This window comes from Mya arenaria, chromosome 15, assembly GCF_026914265.1.
Source record: "Mya arenaria isolate MELC-2E11 chromosome 15, ASM2691426v1".
NCBI lineage: Eukaryota > Metazoa > Mollusca > Bivalvia > Myida > Myidae > Mya > Mya arenaria.
The window spans coordinates 20955009-20972441 of NC_069136.1; the positions used below are offsets into that span (position 1 = coordinate 20955009).

Sequence of the window (17433 nt, forward strand, 5' to 3'; positions counted from 1 at the left end):
TGAAATATCAAGAACTTCAGTTAAATATCAAGCACTTCGGTGAAATAAAAAGAACTTCAGTGAATTATCAAGAACTTCAGTGAAATATCAAGAACTTCAGTGAAATATCAATAACTTCAGTGAAATATCAAGAACTTTGGTAAAATATCAAGAACTTCAGTAAAATAGGGGTGAAATATTTCACCCGTCATATAAGCTTGATCTAGAGCAAAATACCTGTACATCTCCAAAATATCATAGAATGTCATTAAAGCCTTTGCATAAAAAATTCTAGAGGTTATTTCATACATTTGCCTCTGAGAGATTTTCAAGAGTCGTATTGCATGGTTGAATATCTTTCCTCAGAGTACAGCTAAAACAAACCCCTATGAGTAAGAATAAATCCCAGCAGTTTGTATATAACGTTACATCCCTTGAAATGAACCTGTGTACCTACCTGTACGGCGGAGTGTCGAATGTCGAGGGCAAACTCCTGTTTGTCTCCCTTGGCATCAACATGTAGAAGGGTGTACAGGTCATCTCCCTTAAAAAAAAATTAAAAAAATGTAACAAAAATATAATACCTATGCTTTTTCAGAGAAATATCATGTCTTTTTTACTGCCCTTATTTCCACTGCAGTGACTCTGCCACTCTTGAAAATATTGCGTTCTGTGGAATAAATTTCACTATTTCACAAAAAATCAACAATAATTATCCTCTATATCACACTTGTAAACACCATTTCATGTGTTCAACTCTTATATCTGAACTTTTCAGCTACTTTCTTGACAGTAGGTATTTCAATGCTGTCTAAGTCTCTTATTTGTCTCAGCTGAGAATTTGTGCTTGAAAACTTGCTCCAAACTCAACAGGATACTCAATTGAGTAAAATAGTAAACTGAATATCTTTTAATTCGTTTATTTTAAAGACTCACTGTTTTTACTATTGCAAATGATTTCCATACTCTGTCTTTTGAAACAAGAAACATGCACATGAAATGATAAAATATCGGCATTATTTCGAATTAAAACAGAAATTAGTTGTTTACATCACTAAAATCCTATGCCCAATATACCAAGGAGCACCCAACAAGTTCAAGTAATAATTATATTAGTAAAATTTTTGTGAAAACAAGATCAGAATATCGAGCATACGATTTGTAATATACCTGAAAACCTAAGGAGAATAGCCCTTCCATAATTTTGGCCTCTGACTTCATGATGTCCAGCAACATAAACACATCATATATCTCCATATCCATAGGGATGCCATTCACGTAGAGGGCCGAGTCCCCAGCCTCCATGCCATGATACTGCTCAAAGTACTGAAATACATATCAAGACTTCATAAAAATTAAAATTCAATAAAATTCCTACTCTATTCATACCAATAAACGCACAAAGTCATGAACTATAAACTCATCAATGTATATATGTGTGTATACTCATGTTGATAATTTTTAAATTTGATAAGTAACAAACTACATAAAAAAATCTTAAAGATACGAAAACAATGCCAGACAGAGGAAAGTAGACCCCCCATCCACTCCTACCCCATTTGTTACCTGCTGGTTTTTCTCTATTTCACGTTTCATATCACTGTTCACAGATGTCTTCAACAACAACCTATAATATCAAACATTAAGCCACATAAACATATCAACTGGATATTTTGCTAATGTTCAAACATTGATAGAGTTAAAATTGCTTGTTTTTTTTGGTTGGTAGGATTTTTTTTTTTTCCTGTAATGGGAAAATACGACTTACTTTCATTTCATCTTTACAACTTCCAATTGGTATGTAAAAATGCACCATGCAAAAACCTGCCAAAACCGTTACTTTGTCATGTTTTCACACGATGTTTATTATCATATTTAAGTGAATAGACAAAATGGCAAATATCTGCCACCATACTTTTTAGGCAACGAATGGACAAACTGCAATATTTTGTATCATGTTTACTATATACAGCATACTTGGCCATGGAGGGAAAGTTCTGGCTGACGTCTGTGAGAGTTTCCAAGGCATTTTCCTGCTCCGCGGATATCACAAGCTGGGCAGCTTGTAGGCTAAGGTCTGTAACACAATGAGTATAGTCATATATTTGGATCAACTGTAAAAAATGATAAATACCGTATTAAACTGTGTATAGAACCATAGCATGGTTAGGATGGCGGCCAAAAAAAATACCATAAAACTATATAGGACGCATGTCAAAATCGGCAGCCACCGTAAATGGTATGAGTATTGTATTGAATAATGAAATTTGTAAAGGCAATTAAATAGTACAGCAGATGTTCATGAGTTATAAAATAATAACATATAAATTCAAATAATAACAAACCCAATGTCCAAATGGACACATAAAACAAATGACAGAAGACTTATACTATAAAAAGGATGCTTGCTTAAAAGTGTATCCCAAACATAGTTCAATATGGTATCAATTGATTGTGGCCTCAGGGCCTAATGTTTTCCCCATTAATATATGTAACATAGTAATACCTTGCAGTTGCCAGACCTTCATGGCTGCAAGTTCACTGGAGGTTTCTGTCAGATGCTGTTTCAACTTCTTGAGGTCTTCCTTCAGTTCTGGATGGCGCTCCCTTGAAATATGAATATTATTTCTTTTTTAAATACTATACATGGGAATACACCATCTTAGATTCAACTTAAAAATAGGACTAAGAGACAAGTGTTTTGATTTGCTAATGTGAAATTAATTGACCTTAGCAATGAATGAAATTATCAAACCCTGTCTGAGGATCATAATTGCTAATATATAAGTATATGTTCCAATTTATAAGTTAAGTGCATGATGAATGGCAATTTCATACTCAGTAATCTCCCTTGACTGGAAGAGAAGATCTCTGCAGTAAGTAAGTAAAAAAAAGCCAGATTTCAACCTTTTTAGAAATTCATTTGATCTCATTGCTGTATTTTTTGGTTTGAAATTTCAAAATGAATCAATGTTTTTTATTGGCTTACACCAAAAATACGTTTTGGAGTACATTTTTGTTTGAAACATTCCAGGACTTTTAAACGAGGTTACATGATTTTTCTCATCATCATCATCTTATATGCTTTACAGAAGTGAAATAATCACTATATGGAGTTTTGCTGAATGGGCAAAAGGCAAGAGTATGTATCCTAAACAGTTAACACCTCAGTGATGATGTCATATCCTCTAATAAAACTCGTCTATAAGGCATATGGGCTATTTAAAAAAAAATGGCTAGTTTGAGTATTTTCTAAATAAAATGAATAATATACAAATTATCATAATTTCTTCTTTCCCATATCTTGTATTTCTGTGTCATCAAAAAATCCGGGAAGTTTGACTAAATTAGCTTCAGCGGAAAAAAAGTTATGCACAAAAAACAGGCCAAAATTGTCAGGAGTGTAACAAAAAAACGTGACACTTTACAAAAAGCTCTCAATTCAAAGCGTTACTGTAAACAACATTGGCGAATGACAATGTAATAACTTTATTAACCAGAAAAACACAAATGTTGACTTCAAGGTAATATAAAAATTTAAGCGATATTTCATTATTTATGCATGAAATATTACTGATACTGATAATGTGTGTTAGGAATTTTTCCACATTTTTTTTCTTTAAAAAACTCTTTTTGAAGTATAGCTCGGATGAATTATCATATAACTTACAATTTATTGATTTAAAGTTTCGGATAATATATCATTATTACATGTGTACAATATTGTTTGTGTGTTATTACTCTTTTTGATGCTTAGCTTTCTAGAAAGAAGCTGGCCTAAAAATGTCAGGAGTGTAACATTTGGTATAAAATGAAACACAGTGTTGGCAAACAGTTAACAAATGTACTAATTAGGGTGTTTCCTGGAAGTCTATGTCATTGAGTGATCATAAGAAATTATCATTAGTGAAAATAGTGGTTGGTTACTGAGCATTTAGATGATATGTGCCCGTCAGGAGTGTAACATTTTTTCGCAAATTTTTGGCGTATTATTGTATCATCATTTTCAGAAGTATAACAGTATATTTGTACAAATGTTAAGATTACAAATGAGAAGTGAAGGATACATTTTCAATCTGATGTAAATAAGGTAAGTTTTAACCAATTTTATGCCTATAAATGTTATCAAAAATGTTTGAATTTAAAACAACTTAATTCCTATGCAACTAATAGAAAAATCATGCAGTGACAGACAATCAACAAATGGTATTTTTTGGCTACAATGAGGCAAACTGATGACCCTGTTCTATAATTTAATTCATTTAAAACTATGTGACTTTAATTTCCAGCATGACTTTTGACATGTCCTTCAATGTTACACTCCTGACCAAATATAGGTTTTGAGTGTGAATACTATTTTTTTTACAGAAGAAATATCAAAGGAAATAGGGACAAATTAATTGTAAGCCTTCCAGGTTTCAAAGGGGCACTAAGAAACAAGAAAAGTTAAAATACAAGAAAGAAAGTCATTAAAAGTACATCAGAGGAAAGAATTAGGAAACACCGAGAAAAATTTAATAATGACAATGTGAAATTTTCAAAAAATGAAAAAGAAATAAGGAAACACAAGAAGCAAGCAAAAATCAGAAAATTGCCGAGTTATGAAGAATCTTTTAGAAAACACCAGAGCTTGTGCCAAGACAATAAAGCTTTTATTGAAAACGCAGCTTCTAACAGACGATCAAAGTTGGTTGACAAAGATGAAGTTGTGGAGGAAACACTTGAAGTAAGCAAAGTTGGCCGTCCAAAAGTATGAGAACAAAAATGTCAAAAGTAAGTGGGCATCTGCAAACAAGAAAAATAGTCAGGCCAAAGAATGTCATGTCTAAATAGATACAAGAAGAGGAAAGATACTCAACTGAAAAGTACACTGTTAAAACCAGCAGCTTGGGAAGATAAGCTGTATACCTTGAAAGCTGCATTTAAGAATCATGCCCCCCAAAAAACCACCATGCATGTAAATGGAAGTCATGTACCAGTACCTAAACGCCATTTGCTAAGTTCAAAATTGTAGTCTAGAACAGCAGATAAATGTGTCGAAAAAGGCAGCCCAGGCAAATTTACAAACCACAGAGAGCTGTCTGACATATCAGTATGATAATGTCTTTTTGACACTATACCTGGGACTGTGAGAATTGGGGTGTGGACTAATATTCATATCTGTATGTGCCATTACTTTCAATTTGTACCGGATCATTTTGTGGCTGGTAATTTAACAGTATGCAGAAAGAAGAAGTCTCTACAGTGACACAGAGGTGACATCACTTTATTTATATTGTGGCCACAACTTAGTAACTTGAGGTCATGACTTATTAAATCATGGCCACAACATAGTAATAAATAGTAGTTACTTAATTGTGGTCACAATTAACTAAATTGTTGCCACATTTTAATAAGCTGCGGCCTCAATTAAGTTGTGGCCTCAAGTTACAAAGTTGTTAACTCAATTTACTAAGTTGTGGCCACAATATATATAAAGTGTTGCGAATGTCACGTCAGTGCCACTGTATTAGTGTAATTCTGACTTAAAGTAGCAAAGGTAATATAAATATTCAATAGTAGATGTGCAATAAATTTATATCATTACCGGGTAAATTAATCATCATATATGATAGAAGGACAGATATTTTATGAACATGTTGTGAAACATGACTTGCTAATGAACATGTCTTAAAAGTGGATGGCTCAGATATTTAGATTAGATTAATGCTGTGAGCTACCTTAAATGGGATGTACACCTGATCAAATACAAATGATATATCATGGCCATCCCAAGCATGATATACTAAGAAAACTATCACTGCCAACACTTATGTCTCAGTTTTGGGTTAAAATTGAAATTTGATACATAGTAACTTGGAACTTGAAATATTTCGTCAGGAGTGTAACAATTCGGAACAGTTGTATCTAGTTACTTACACTGAATACCATAAGTTAAATGAAATAAAAGTGTTACTGTTGTAGTGCTTTACTGTTATTTCAATTGAGTTTTGCAAATTTTTACAAGTTGAGCAAGTTGAGCAAGAATTAAGTAACAGTAACACTTTTTTATGGTTTTGAAAAAACTTTCTCAGATTATGTAAAATCGCAATGTGTCAATGCTAAATTTGTTTAATAATGTTTCATTGGCTATCAATTACTTTGTTATTGCATGTCTTTTAATTTATACTGAGAAATTTTAAGTGAAATCTATTTAATGGTTTTAATCTACATATGTCAGGAGTGTAACAATTTCTTAAAATATTGTTCCTGTTTTTATTTTTGCTGCATGAAGTGAAATCATAATGCTTCTTATGATTTCTTTGTAAATGTTACTTGTTATTGTTTGAATTCTACAAAAATGTATTTTTTTTTAAATTTAATTGCACAATTTAGATAGAAAATAAAAAAATACCTTTGAATATTACATTTCATCGGTAAAAAAAGTACAAAAAATCAAATTCTTCAGAAATTTTGAGCGACTGAGTAATTCAACATTCTATTAATGTATGCTGACATAAGAGCTACTAAAATAATAATTGGGAGACATGTTAACTTAGGTTATTTCAAGAAAAAATGACATTAAAAGTGTTCATGTATTGTGTGTTTTTATTCCATGTTTAGTTTAATAAAAGTTGGATAAAAATGTTTATATGAGTTGTTTTCTCTATACAAAACCAATTTTGTATACTACAAAGATTGTTCATCAAAACTAGGCATACAGCCTTGTATTAAATGATGATTTAAATTTAGACCATTTTTCAACTTTTCTAACCATTTTTTTTGAAATAGCCCATATGACAAAAATCATGGAGAGTTCTAGGTGCACCATAATCTACCTGAGCTTTGAGAAGACAAAACCGTCCACATCGACACCCGCATCCTCCTCCTCATCGGCACCGGAATCACCTCCTGGAATACCAACACAATGCCTTGATAGAACTTGTTCCACTAATGTGCATTGGGGACCATTTTATTTGATGATCTCTGTTTCCAATTCTTGGTAGTACTGAGATATATTTTGAAATTTTGTAACTACTTTCTTTCTGAAAAGATTTTATTGAATTAGTTACCCTAGCCCCCCCCCCCAACCCCCCCCCCCCCACCCCGAAAAAAAATGATTTGGTTGGGATTACATTCAAAATCAGGTAGGTAGTAAGGCTTCTTTTTATATATATTCTTTTTTATTTGTTTGAACCTTATTGTCATCATAAGAGCATGGTGTTAAAGTAATCTTCTACATAAAGCTTTACAGGTTTTAAAATACATATAAAAACACACACTTAAATTATTTTTTTATTTTTTTACTAACTGAATAAAAAAAATTGTAGGGTCGGCACATATTTCGAAGATAGCGTCAGGTAACCTGAACCAAATGAGTTTCTTTAAGGCTCTATCAATTGTATAGATAGCGTCAGGTAACCTGAACCAAATGTGTTTCTTAAAGGCTCTATCAATTGTTTTAAATATGCAAGTAAAATAATTCTGATTTCTCAAATTCTCCTTGCATTCAACTGAAATATCCTCAAGCCTACATTGACATTTTCAAGAAAAGCCAATTGCGACTGGTTTGGCTGTCTGGTTAGTGCAGTGGTTCGCGCAAACTCCCTTATTACCAAGGCAACCCAGATTGGTTCCCGGCCTGGGTGTATGTGAGTTTGGTAAGTGCTCACCAAGCATAGGGGGGGCGACATTTTATTTTTTATTTTTCTAACATGACTGATTCAGTGTTGAATATGAGATCATACTCTTTCTTATTGCATAAGAGACCATAAACATGTGTTTTCAGACGAACCACAAACATGATTGAAAAATTTTACAAGTGAATGTTATAGAACAACATTTTCATTTGAAACAATAAAATTGAAGGGGTGGGCGGGGATGAAAGTTGCATTAAATAGAAAACTTTGCATAAAGCCCATCACGGAAAGTGTAAAGTATTCAAGGGGACAGAGGAATATTTCATTGCGAGATATTTGTATTGTGCAGAATTAATGTAGGTTCCAAATATAGCAGTGCAATTGGGGTATATGTTAATTAAGATAAGTTCTGCAGTATGCTATGTTGTGACTAATAACAATGTATAAGTGATGTCAATAAGAACAGGCTGCCAGCCAAGCTTAAATGGACGATTCAAATTGAAATTGGACTGGTTCAAATTTAAAAAAAGAGTAAATTTTAAGTACAATAAGAAGTAGCTGGTCGGTTACTTTATTATTTGAGATGGTTCAACTGAAACTTATTGAGAGCCCTGTGTATGTTGTCTTATTTATAAGAAAATAGATGCTAAATTCTTTTTCCTTGCAGTTTATTTTGGTGGCTGAAATATTGTTTTTGTGATAAAAAAAGCTTATACAGGTAGTTATTATACATTGAAAATGCAAATTGAACTATCACTGAATACTAACTGAAAAATATGTTTATTATTTTTTATTATCATCTAGTACATATTTTTTGTTACATGTGCTTAGTTTGCGAAAGGGTTAACTGAAAATACATTAAAAAGCATAAATATCTGGTCATAATAAAAAAAAAATTCAAAAAAGATATGAGGCTGTGCATTTTGTGTTTTAAATTATTAGAACAGCTGTTATCTTCAAAATATGTCTCCAAAAAGTCTTTAGCAAAGCCCTAAGAAATTATACAAAATGAAAAATCATAGGTTGAAAAAAATAAGTCAGAAAGCAAAAGGAGGGTGAATACACTGCATATATAATTACACATCTGCTGCAATGTTTTGAGACATACCTGTGGACTTACTACCATCTTTCAACAAAAAATCAAGAGGTGTTTGAATATATATGAATCAGAAACAGAAATAGATCAATAGCAAATATGACATATAAGCAAAAGGAGAGACATCAGTGCCCTGATACTAAAATAGATTTATGTGACATTATTTTCGTATCACTAAAAATAGAATGGTGTGACATTATTTTCTTATGACTAAAAATAGAATGGCATGACATTATTTTCCTGTGACTTAGAATAGAATGGTGTGACATTATTTTCTTGTGACTTAGAATAGAATGGTGTAACATTATTTTCCTGTGACTTATAATAGAATGGCATGACATTATTTTCCTGTGACTGAGAATAGAATGGTGTGACATTATTTTCTTGTGACTAAAAATAAAATGGCATGACATTATTTTCCATTAATTAAAACAGATCAGTATGATTTTTTTCAATGACTTAAAAACAGAATGGCTTTATGACCCAGGGTTTGACATTTTTATAAGATACAAGGTATGTTTTTCTGAAACAAATATGGAAAGAAAAATACTATAAGACCCATAACCTGCTTGTCCCAATTCAGGTATGATTATTTGTAAATTATATTTAAGTCACAGAACCAAATATACAGGATTCTACAATGATTTTTCGGATGGAGCTTACGGTAACATAAACCAGCAGCCTTTAAGTAACTTACCATCATTATGATCCACTATTTAAAGATCATACTTCATAATGAATTTCTTCTCATATATAGAAGTTAACATCTTTTTATGCAGAATAATGCATAACTTAAACAATGATATCATATAAATGAAATGTGCCATTACAAACATGTAAGATTTCAAGATGGAGAAACATGCATCGCTTAAGCTGCCTTTGTTCTATCAAGCACGCAATAAGTCAACATATGGCGCCATGGCTAAAATATTGATGCTTAATGGAACACTATGTTGATTCAGGTTTATGCATAGAAAATCTGCGAGTTAATTAAACTTAGAACAAAAAACATGAGTGTGTCCCTTTAAAGACCAGCATTAGGGATTCAAATATACACAAAAATACATATCATCATATAACATAAAAAGAAGACTGCACACATGATTCATAGTTCATATTTAACAGCATACATAATTTTATTATCATAAGATATCCAACCCAGAAATAAGCTACTGGTAGTTCTCTTTTTTCTCATACCATCAAAAAAAAGCTTAAAACATCCTGCCTCAACATGCTACTTTGTTTTCAAGATCGCAGCTCATACAAGCAAACATCTTGAGTCCGAGTTTCAGACTAATATCAGGAAACTGAATTCATAAATTTTTCAAGTTATCTATATTTATAACTTGTTTTGACAAAATGGTTCTTTGAAAAAGATACAGCAATTTTCACCATATTTGCTTCTTTTAAACTATTTTAAAAAATTTAAATTTTGCTATTTTGAGTCTAAAACTCAGACTCAATATGTTAATGCAAACGGGCCCTAGTTCAATTGACATAAAAAATATACAGTCAAACCCCCCTTGGCTTGAGCTTGCTAGGTTTTATATCCTCTTTGGCTCAAACTGGATGTTAAGTACCGATTTCTTTATTCTGAAGGTAAGCTTTCCTGCTTGGCTCGAATATTCCGACGCTCGATGTATTTTTTGCTGGTCCATGGGAGTTCGAGCCAACAGGGTTCCATTGTACATAAGAGCAGTCTATTAAGTTGTAATATGCTAGTGTATGCCAGTAAAGAGAGAATGCTATATCGAGCACTGAATGAGTACCTTCAACCTTGGTGTCATCTTTTGCCTTGTACTCAGTACTTTTGATGGCCAGTTCCACTCCATACCCAGACAGGCTCGTTAACTCCTCGCTGCGGACCTGGGATAAACAAACATAATAATTACTGCATATCACTTTCAATTTTGAAGTCCTTTGTTACATTTACCAGATTTTGGACAGTTAATGAGGTTTAAAATTCACAATGACATTACTACAAAAATTTAAATTGATTATAAATTGGATATTTCATTAGGTTTTAAATGCGACATGATTGAGTTGCGAATTATGAAAATAATTAGGGTCTCACAAAACTTATGACAAAAAACATTATAAATACCTTAATATCTGACTGTAATTTTATACTAGCATTAAACTGACAAGACATTTTAATAGTTCTATCTCAAACCTTATTTATTACTATCAAGAATTTAAAACTGGAAATATGAACTTCCTTGACAGACATATTGGAAGTTTTCCTCTGAAATTTGGAAGTTTCCTCGTGGCTCTCGAACGTGATGAAATTTTCCACTATTGTTCAATAACATACTTTAAATACTAAAATATTTGTTATTATAACTTGCAAACTTCACACAATTGTTTTTAAAGAATTCATTTTACTTCAAGACTTGTTTAAAATGTGGCCATAACGTAACATTGACACCAGGTTTTGATATTCTGATCTTCCAAACCTTCACTTTTGTAAGTTTTCTCCAAAATAGTGGAAGTTTGTGTACATCCAAGTACTCAATTTTTTAAGTTTTGGCACACTTTTAGGGATAATATACTTCAAACTTCCTTTAATGGAAGCCCTGAACATGACTGGAATGAATACTGGCACAAATGATCCAACAATGATCCAACAAGCTCAACCCACCTTGAGGTAATGCCTATACACATAGATGACATCTCCGGCAGCTGTGAGTTCTACAAGCTTCCCATGCAGGGTCTTGAAGGCAGCTGTCCCCAGTTGTCCGTACAGGATGGCAGTCACCTGGGCATCCCGACCACCAGGATAGACATGATCAAACTTGAACAGCACAGGACCATCTCTAGGAAATATACATGTTAAATTATAGGTTTTAATACAATAGATCCTGCAATTAATGTTTGCAAATTACCTGAGGTTAAAACTTTGCAAAGCCGTATATGATTTACATATCAAACTCAATATTTTGATAGATTTGGAATTTATGACAATCAATTTTTGAGTAAAAATAAGAAATTAATACTCTTTAAATAAATCACCAATCTACAAAAAAATAAATATGTTTGAATGAAATAATGATGTGGTTTGATTAAGTTTTGTTACTGAATGCTGAAATAATTTGAGCTTTTTCTTTCTCTGACATTTAGGATTCCTATAATATGCGTTGACAGAAAGAAATAAGCTTCCTTATCATTATGAATCGAAACACCCTGGCTTATCATTTCAAGGTTTTGTATGATGTATCATTAGCAGTGTGTGTATACCACGTTATAAATTGCATCATAATTGCTACGTCGGAAGGCAATATTTTGCTTCGAATGAAGACTTAAAACAAAGATAACTTCACTATTTCTTCACCATTTTAGATGAAACATAGCGCAGTCTACACCTCTTACAGAGCTCCGCATTCGGTCTTTTAGCAGAGTTTGATTGAAAGTTTAGTTTCTTCAAACACTTCACAATAACGCTGTCTGACGGAGCACTGTCAAAACATTATATTTGAAACAGGTTTGTTGAAGTGTTTGAGGAAATTAATCACCTAAACAAACTTCGGTTATAAAATGAAGGCGGGGCTCTTTAAGTGGCATAGACTGCCCTTAGTTTTATTTAATTTGGTGTAGTAAAAGAAAAGTGATCTTTGATTTAAGTCTTCATTTTATGCAAAATGTTGCCTTCCGACATAGCATATATGACGTAATTTATCACGTGTTATACACACACTGATTAGAGACAAATTCGCCTTTTTCTAGTTATATAAAATATTATGTGCACTTCAATATTTATAGGTGGAAGTCTAAATATACAGGTGCAACATTACTTCATTAAAACAAAGCACCTCTTCATTTAGGCCTGCACCTCTTTCTCATAAGTATAATTGCATCGACAAATTAAGAGATACACCTCTAGGGAATTGGTTTTAAGTCAACAAAATGTCCGACTGATAGATCGTGATTAAAACAGTGAAACTTGGTCAATGAATATTTAAAAGCATTATTAATAGTCAAGGATAGAAAAAAAACAATGCACATCCGTTAGGGCAATTGCATCTATAAAGACAAATACGGAAGGAGATCATACTTGTTTGCAGCAGACTTGACAAGTCCCTTGATTTTGTCAGCATCGCAGGTTTTCTCTCCATGAACGAACACAAAGGCATCACATCCATCAGGTGGCCCAGCATCATCGGCCATCTTCAAAATACAGCATTAATTACTATTAAAAAAAGATACTATTTCATTTAATGTATTAAGACTACTTTTCCTACATCAGAATTAGAATGTTGATCAATAATATTAAAATATTAATATTCAACAATAGTTTCGCAGAACAATTGCCAATTGAATGTTTTATTCTTCAGTTGAACAGAGCGCATACCTCAACAATTACAAAGCTATATATATGAGTTGTTGGCCTTGCTTCACCTGAACGTTTTGTTAGTTGCCACATGTGTACCAAGTTTCATATGAATATCTGGAACAGTTTTTAACTTATAGCCCAATATTTTAGTTTTGGCACAGGATCTGATTTTTTACTCTATGCAACAACAGCATCGACAACAATATGAAGGATGTAAAAATATCTTTGAAACAAATTACACCAGCTTAAAAAGTAAAAATCTAGCCTACGTGTTGGAACATTTCCACTGTCGGAGAGTAGGCTCGTAGAGAGAGGAACATCTTGAGAAAGTTCTGCAGCATGGGTGTGAGAAACTTGGCCGAGAACTTCTGTATCAGATGGTACATGGCCTCATCTGTCTCTGGAAAAACAAAAAGATAAGGTAAGATCAATTTTTAATCTTTAAGACATCAAACAAACAAGGATAAGCTCTGTAGAGCTTTTAAATTGATTTACAGAGGCAATGGTTTATTTTTTTTTGTATTTTTTTTGTATAAATTTAAGACTGCAATTAGTCAGCCGGGAGTCTCAGACTACTTGAATTGACCCTGTCCCACATCTTTTTAATGTTTGTGAATCTGGTGAATTCACTGGTTCAAATGTGAAACAACTATAAGATAATATTTAGAATACATTCGGCCAGCAGTAATGATATTCAGTATTGAATACAATATAACTTACAACAACAAGAGCCCCATGAGCTACATACTGAACTGACATTCAATGAGAAATTAAAGAACTGCTAAAATACTACACATTTCTATATACAAAGTTGTTTCCTTTAGAAAACACTTTCACTTTCAGGCAAAGGAGGAAAAACTACTACAATAATACACAACTCTCAGTACAAAGTTGTCTCCCTTAGAAAATACTTTTGCTTTCAGGCAAAAGGAAAACCCTACTTCAATATTTATTATACACAATTCTTAGTACAAAGTTGTTTCCCTTAGAAAATATTTCTGCTTTCAATGGCCATAATCCAGTCATGCATGAGCAGATCTGGCTGGTTTAAGAAAGGAACCAAGCTCTCTATCTCCAACTACTGTAAAAGTTTGATTTAGATATACATGTAATGTAGACTATATTGCATTCACAAGCAATTGCTTAAAACATACACTGTGCCATCACATAAGCCATTCTGGCCTTAAGCCAGTAGAGATAAATAAATTGTTTTCATCTGCAATTCTTGGACCCCTGAGTTAACATTAACAACACTAAAATTTCTAAGTGTGCAAGTCAAAATGACTCCTAAATTGAGAAATCTATATCACTAAGTTTGATATATATATATATGTTAGATAAAGTTAGTCAAGATGTCATAAATAGCAAGCCTGCAAGCCCTGCACTGGTAAAATGCATTCCTGGTTTGATCAATTTCATTTATTATTATAGCAGAGATTGTTAAAAAAACTAAATAAAAATTATGCCAAGCACTAGTTTGAGTTTTGGGCTCATTTATGTATCATCCATATGTCTTTTTTTGATATATATTGTTCCAATAATAAGCATATATACAGTTCAGTTGTGTTTTCTTTCAATGAAGTTATATGTTTCTTACCTTCTGCCAGAAGATCTGGATTAAGGTCTGTTATTCTCGTAACAAATCCCCAAAAGTTGTCATTGCCTTCAGAAGCAAGGAACTCACTGAAAGATAATTAACAACAAATACAATTACAAACAAGGTGCACATCAACACATCATTCTATCCATGTTCCAAGTTACAATCAAATCCTTCAAGAGACCAGAACAAAATTTGTTTGAAGAAGAAAAAAATATAGGAATAACAACAACTCTTCTCTCTTTTAAAAAAGGGGAGAAATCATAAACATTCTTTACAGAAATTCAATCATCCTCAACTTTGTCTCAAGAAATATGTTTTGAAATACAGGCTATTTGGATGTATTAAATAACAAAATGCATTGGTCTGATGGCCCGTAAAGTTATGCCTGAATTTCTATTGGCTGAGAGAATAATTTACAAGCTTCAGGCCATCATGCTTGATTTAGGGTAATAGCTTAGTTAAAACAGTCTTTAAAAAGTTAAAAAAGAAGCTGCACCCACACTTCTGTCCTCATTGAGACAAGCACATGAATCCTGCTGGCATAACATAATTATCAAATTTTTCGTTTGTTTAAAAATGTATTACATTGTCATATCTTAAATCATTCTATCTACTGTGACTTTTGACACTAACACTATGAGAAGCAAGATTTGCCAACTCCAATATGATAAAATGTTTCTCGCTTAAACCTTACAAAGCGCTACAGAGTGACCAGAGCCGATGCTGATCTGTTATTTATAGTTGAATTAGGGGTCATAACCTTACAAGTAGTTTAGCCAAAGTTCAAGGCCTTGCTATGCATGTGATTACAGTGGGTATTGTGTTTGTCAACATGTGACAAGCTTCAATTGAATATCTTAAATGTTTTGGGAATATGGCCAGAGTTTAAGTTTTTCAAAAACTACAACAACAAGGTTAAGACAATACCTTGACTGTTTTTTCTTTTTTTTCTTCGAGAAACAGACGCCTTTAAAATAAGTAATAATATTCTAACCTTGCTTCGAGCAGCATTGGGGTGGACTTCCATTTACTATTGAGACTGACGGACACATACTTGGAGGCCCCGTCTGTTGACAATACCAGGTAAAGCAAACTGACACATAGCCAGGCAACTCTCATCCTGCCTTATAAACTAAAATGAAAAAGAAACATTTCAAAATGATTTGGGTGACATCATACAAAAATGAAGACTGATATTTGTTGTTTAATATAGATCTCATAAAATGACCCAAAGTGATTTCACAATTTAGACACAAACAATGACCAAAATGCCTTATTGAAAGACTACTGATATATCATAAAGTCTGCTTCCAGATAAAATAGGAATGAAAATTATATTCTAATGATATAATGATATAAGACAGGCGAATTGTGTAACAGAAATTGCATTATAAGAATAAAACATGTGGTCAATTGTATACATGTAACAGTACACTGAATGAGTTAGACCCACTTTCCTTGATCATTGAGATATAAAGCTGATGTTTGTGGGTTGCTTCCGAGGGTAAAACAGTTTACCGAAAATTCCCCTAGTTTCTCCGAGTGGCTGGTTTACTGAGGAGTTTAATATGAACGGTAGCATAGATTATCATCCAATTTTATGACCCTGCTGCAAAACTCCGCATCTAATCAGATAACCAAGAAATAATTAGTTATTTGTTTTTATCCTTATATACATTGTAAATCGTAAAAGTTTCTAACCAACGTTTGATTTTGATTGAATGTAATGTTGTACTGTAGGTGGATGTGTTTGTAGTACGGTGATGTTTTTGATTATATGCAAATTGGCATATCTAGGTCTCTCTGTCGATGGAGAATATAATGTATATAAAGATCAGTCGACCCCTTCCGGGTTAAGCATGCTTTTCTCTGAAGGAATCTGTTGAGGGATCTGTTAGCCTTGTTGGTCTTGCACGTCACAGTATGTATTTTCTGCTGGCTTTTATGTCTGCCTTTTAATAATATACTTGGTCACAGAAAATTGTCAGACGATACATATAATGTCATATTATGATATTTAAACAATATCTGGATATGTTTGAGGGATTTTGGATTTTTGGTTGGCTGTTGGTTGGGGTGGTAAAGGGGCTGGGGGTCATTTATTATTTTTTTTTAATATATTTCTAGAATACTTTCATTAATTCATATTATTAAAATACTGATGCGGTATTCACCAATTTACTTATTTAGGACTAGCAGTGTCAGTGCAAGTTAAAAAGCCGGCACTTATTTCTACAGAAACTTGCAGCCATGTATGGATTTTTTTTTTTTCGCAAGCCTAAATCATATACTTATATTCAAAAAGCCGTTTATTTTTCTGTAACCTACCTTAATCGTTCAAAAATTGGTTCTTTCCGCTTAAAACTATATCTACAACCAAAATATTACATGGAGGCTGCCATGTTGTAGTACCGGGTTGACGGCTGTCAACGTGCTGCGATACGATTGGCTTATATTCACAGCGAAATTGTTTTCCAAGAAAAGGGGAATAAAGTTACAGTAGTATTTTTTTCAAATAATAGAATATTTTAAAAATACAAGATAAACTATTTTTGCCCATTGAAATTCGGATTCATTGCATTATTTTATTTTCCAAAATCAAAGCACTAAATTGCTTTATGCGGCAAGATAACTTACGTACATCGTCTCAGTCACACATGACTAGTGGTTAAAGATTAAGCATTATATGAAAAAGTAGATATGAAAAAGTAGAAGTGATTGGAAACATTAAAGTTAGGGAATAGTTAAAGTAGAAAAACAAGTAAAGAAAGTGCTGATCAGCTATGTGTTCGACTCTTCAACGGTTAAA

At 32.7% G+C, this 17433-nt stretch overlaps 1 protein-coding gene across 2 annotated transcripts in view; it reads right to left on the bottom strand.

Annotated features, from left to right (window-relative positions):
* LOC128219912 (UDP-glucose:glycoprotein glucosyltransferase 1-like) overlaps positions 1 to 17046 on the bottom strand; it is a 43140-nt gene extending 26094 nt beyond the window's left edge. The window contains exons 1-14 of one of the 2 annotated variants that reach the window (XM_052928078.1): positions 16953 to 17046; positions 15619 to 15756; positions 14622 to 14707; positions 13294 to 13424; positions 12746 to 12858; positions 11336 to 11510; positions 10464 to 10560; positions 8707 to 8724; positions 6798 to 6870; positions 2486 to 2586; positions 1957 to 2056; positions 1546 to 1606; positions 1150 to 1305; positions 437 to 523 (exon numbers count right to left, since the gene is read on the bottom strand). In XM_052928078.1, the coding sequence (XP_052784038.1) occupies positions 437 to 523; positions 1150 to 1305; positions 1546 to 1606; positions 1957 to 2056; positions 2486 to 2586; positions 6798 to 6870; positions 8707 to 8724; positions 10464 to 10560; positions 11336 to 11510; positions 12746 to 12858; positions 13294 to 13424; positions 14622 to 14707; positions 15619 to 15743 (1323 nt within the window). In that variant the 5' untranslated portion in view covers positions 15744 to 15756; positions 16953 to 17046. The remainder of the gene's footprint in view (positions 1 to 436; positions 524 to 1149; positions 1306 to 1545; positions 1607 to 1956; positions 2057 to 2485; positions 2587 to 6797; positions 6871 to 8706; positions 8725 to 10463; positions 10561 to 11335; positions 11511 to 12745; positions 12859 to 13293; positions 13425 to 14621; positions 14708 to 15618; positions 15757 to 16952) is intronic. The other variant, XM_052928079.1, reaches the window with a different exon arrangement.
* Positions 17047 to 17433: the final 387 nt, after the last annotated feature.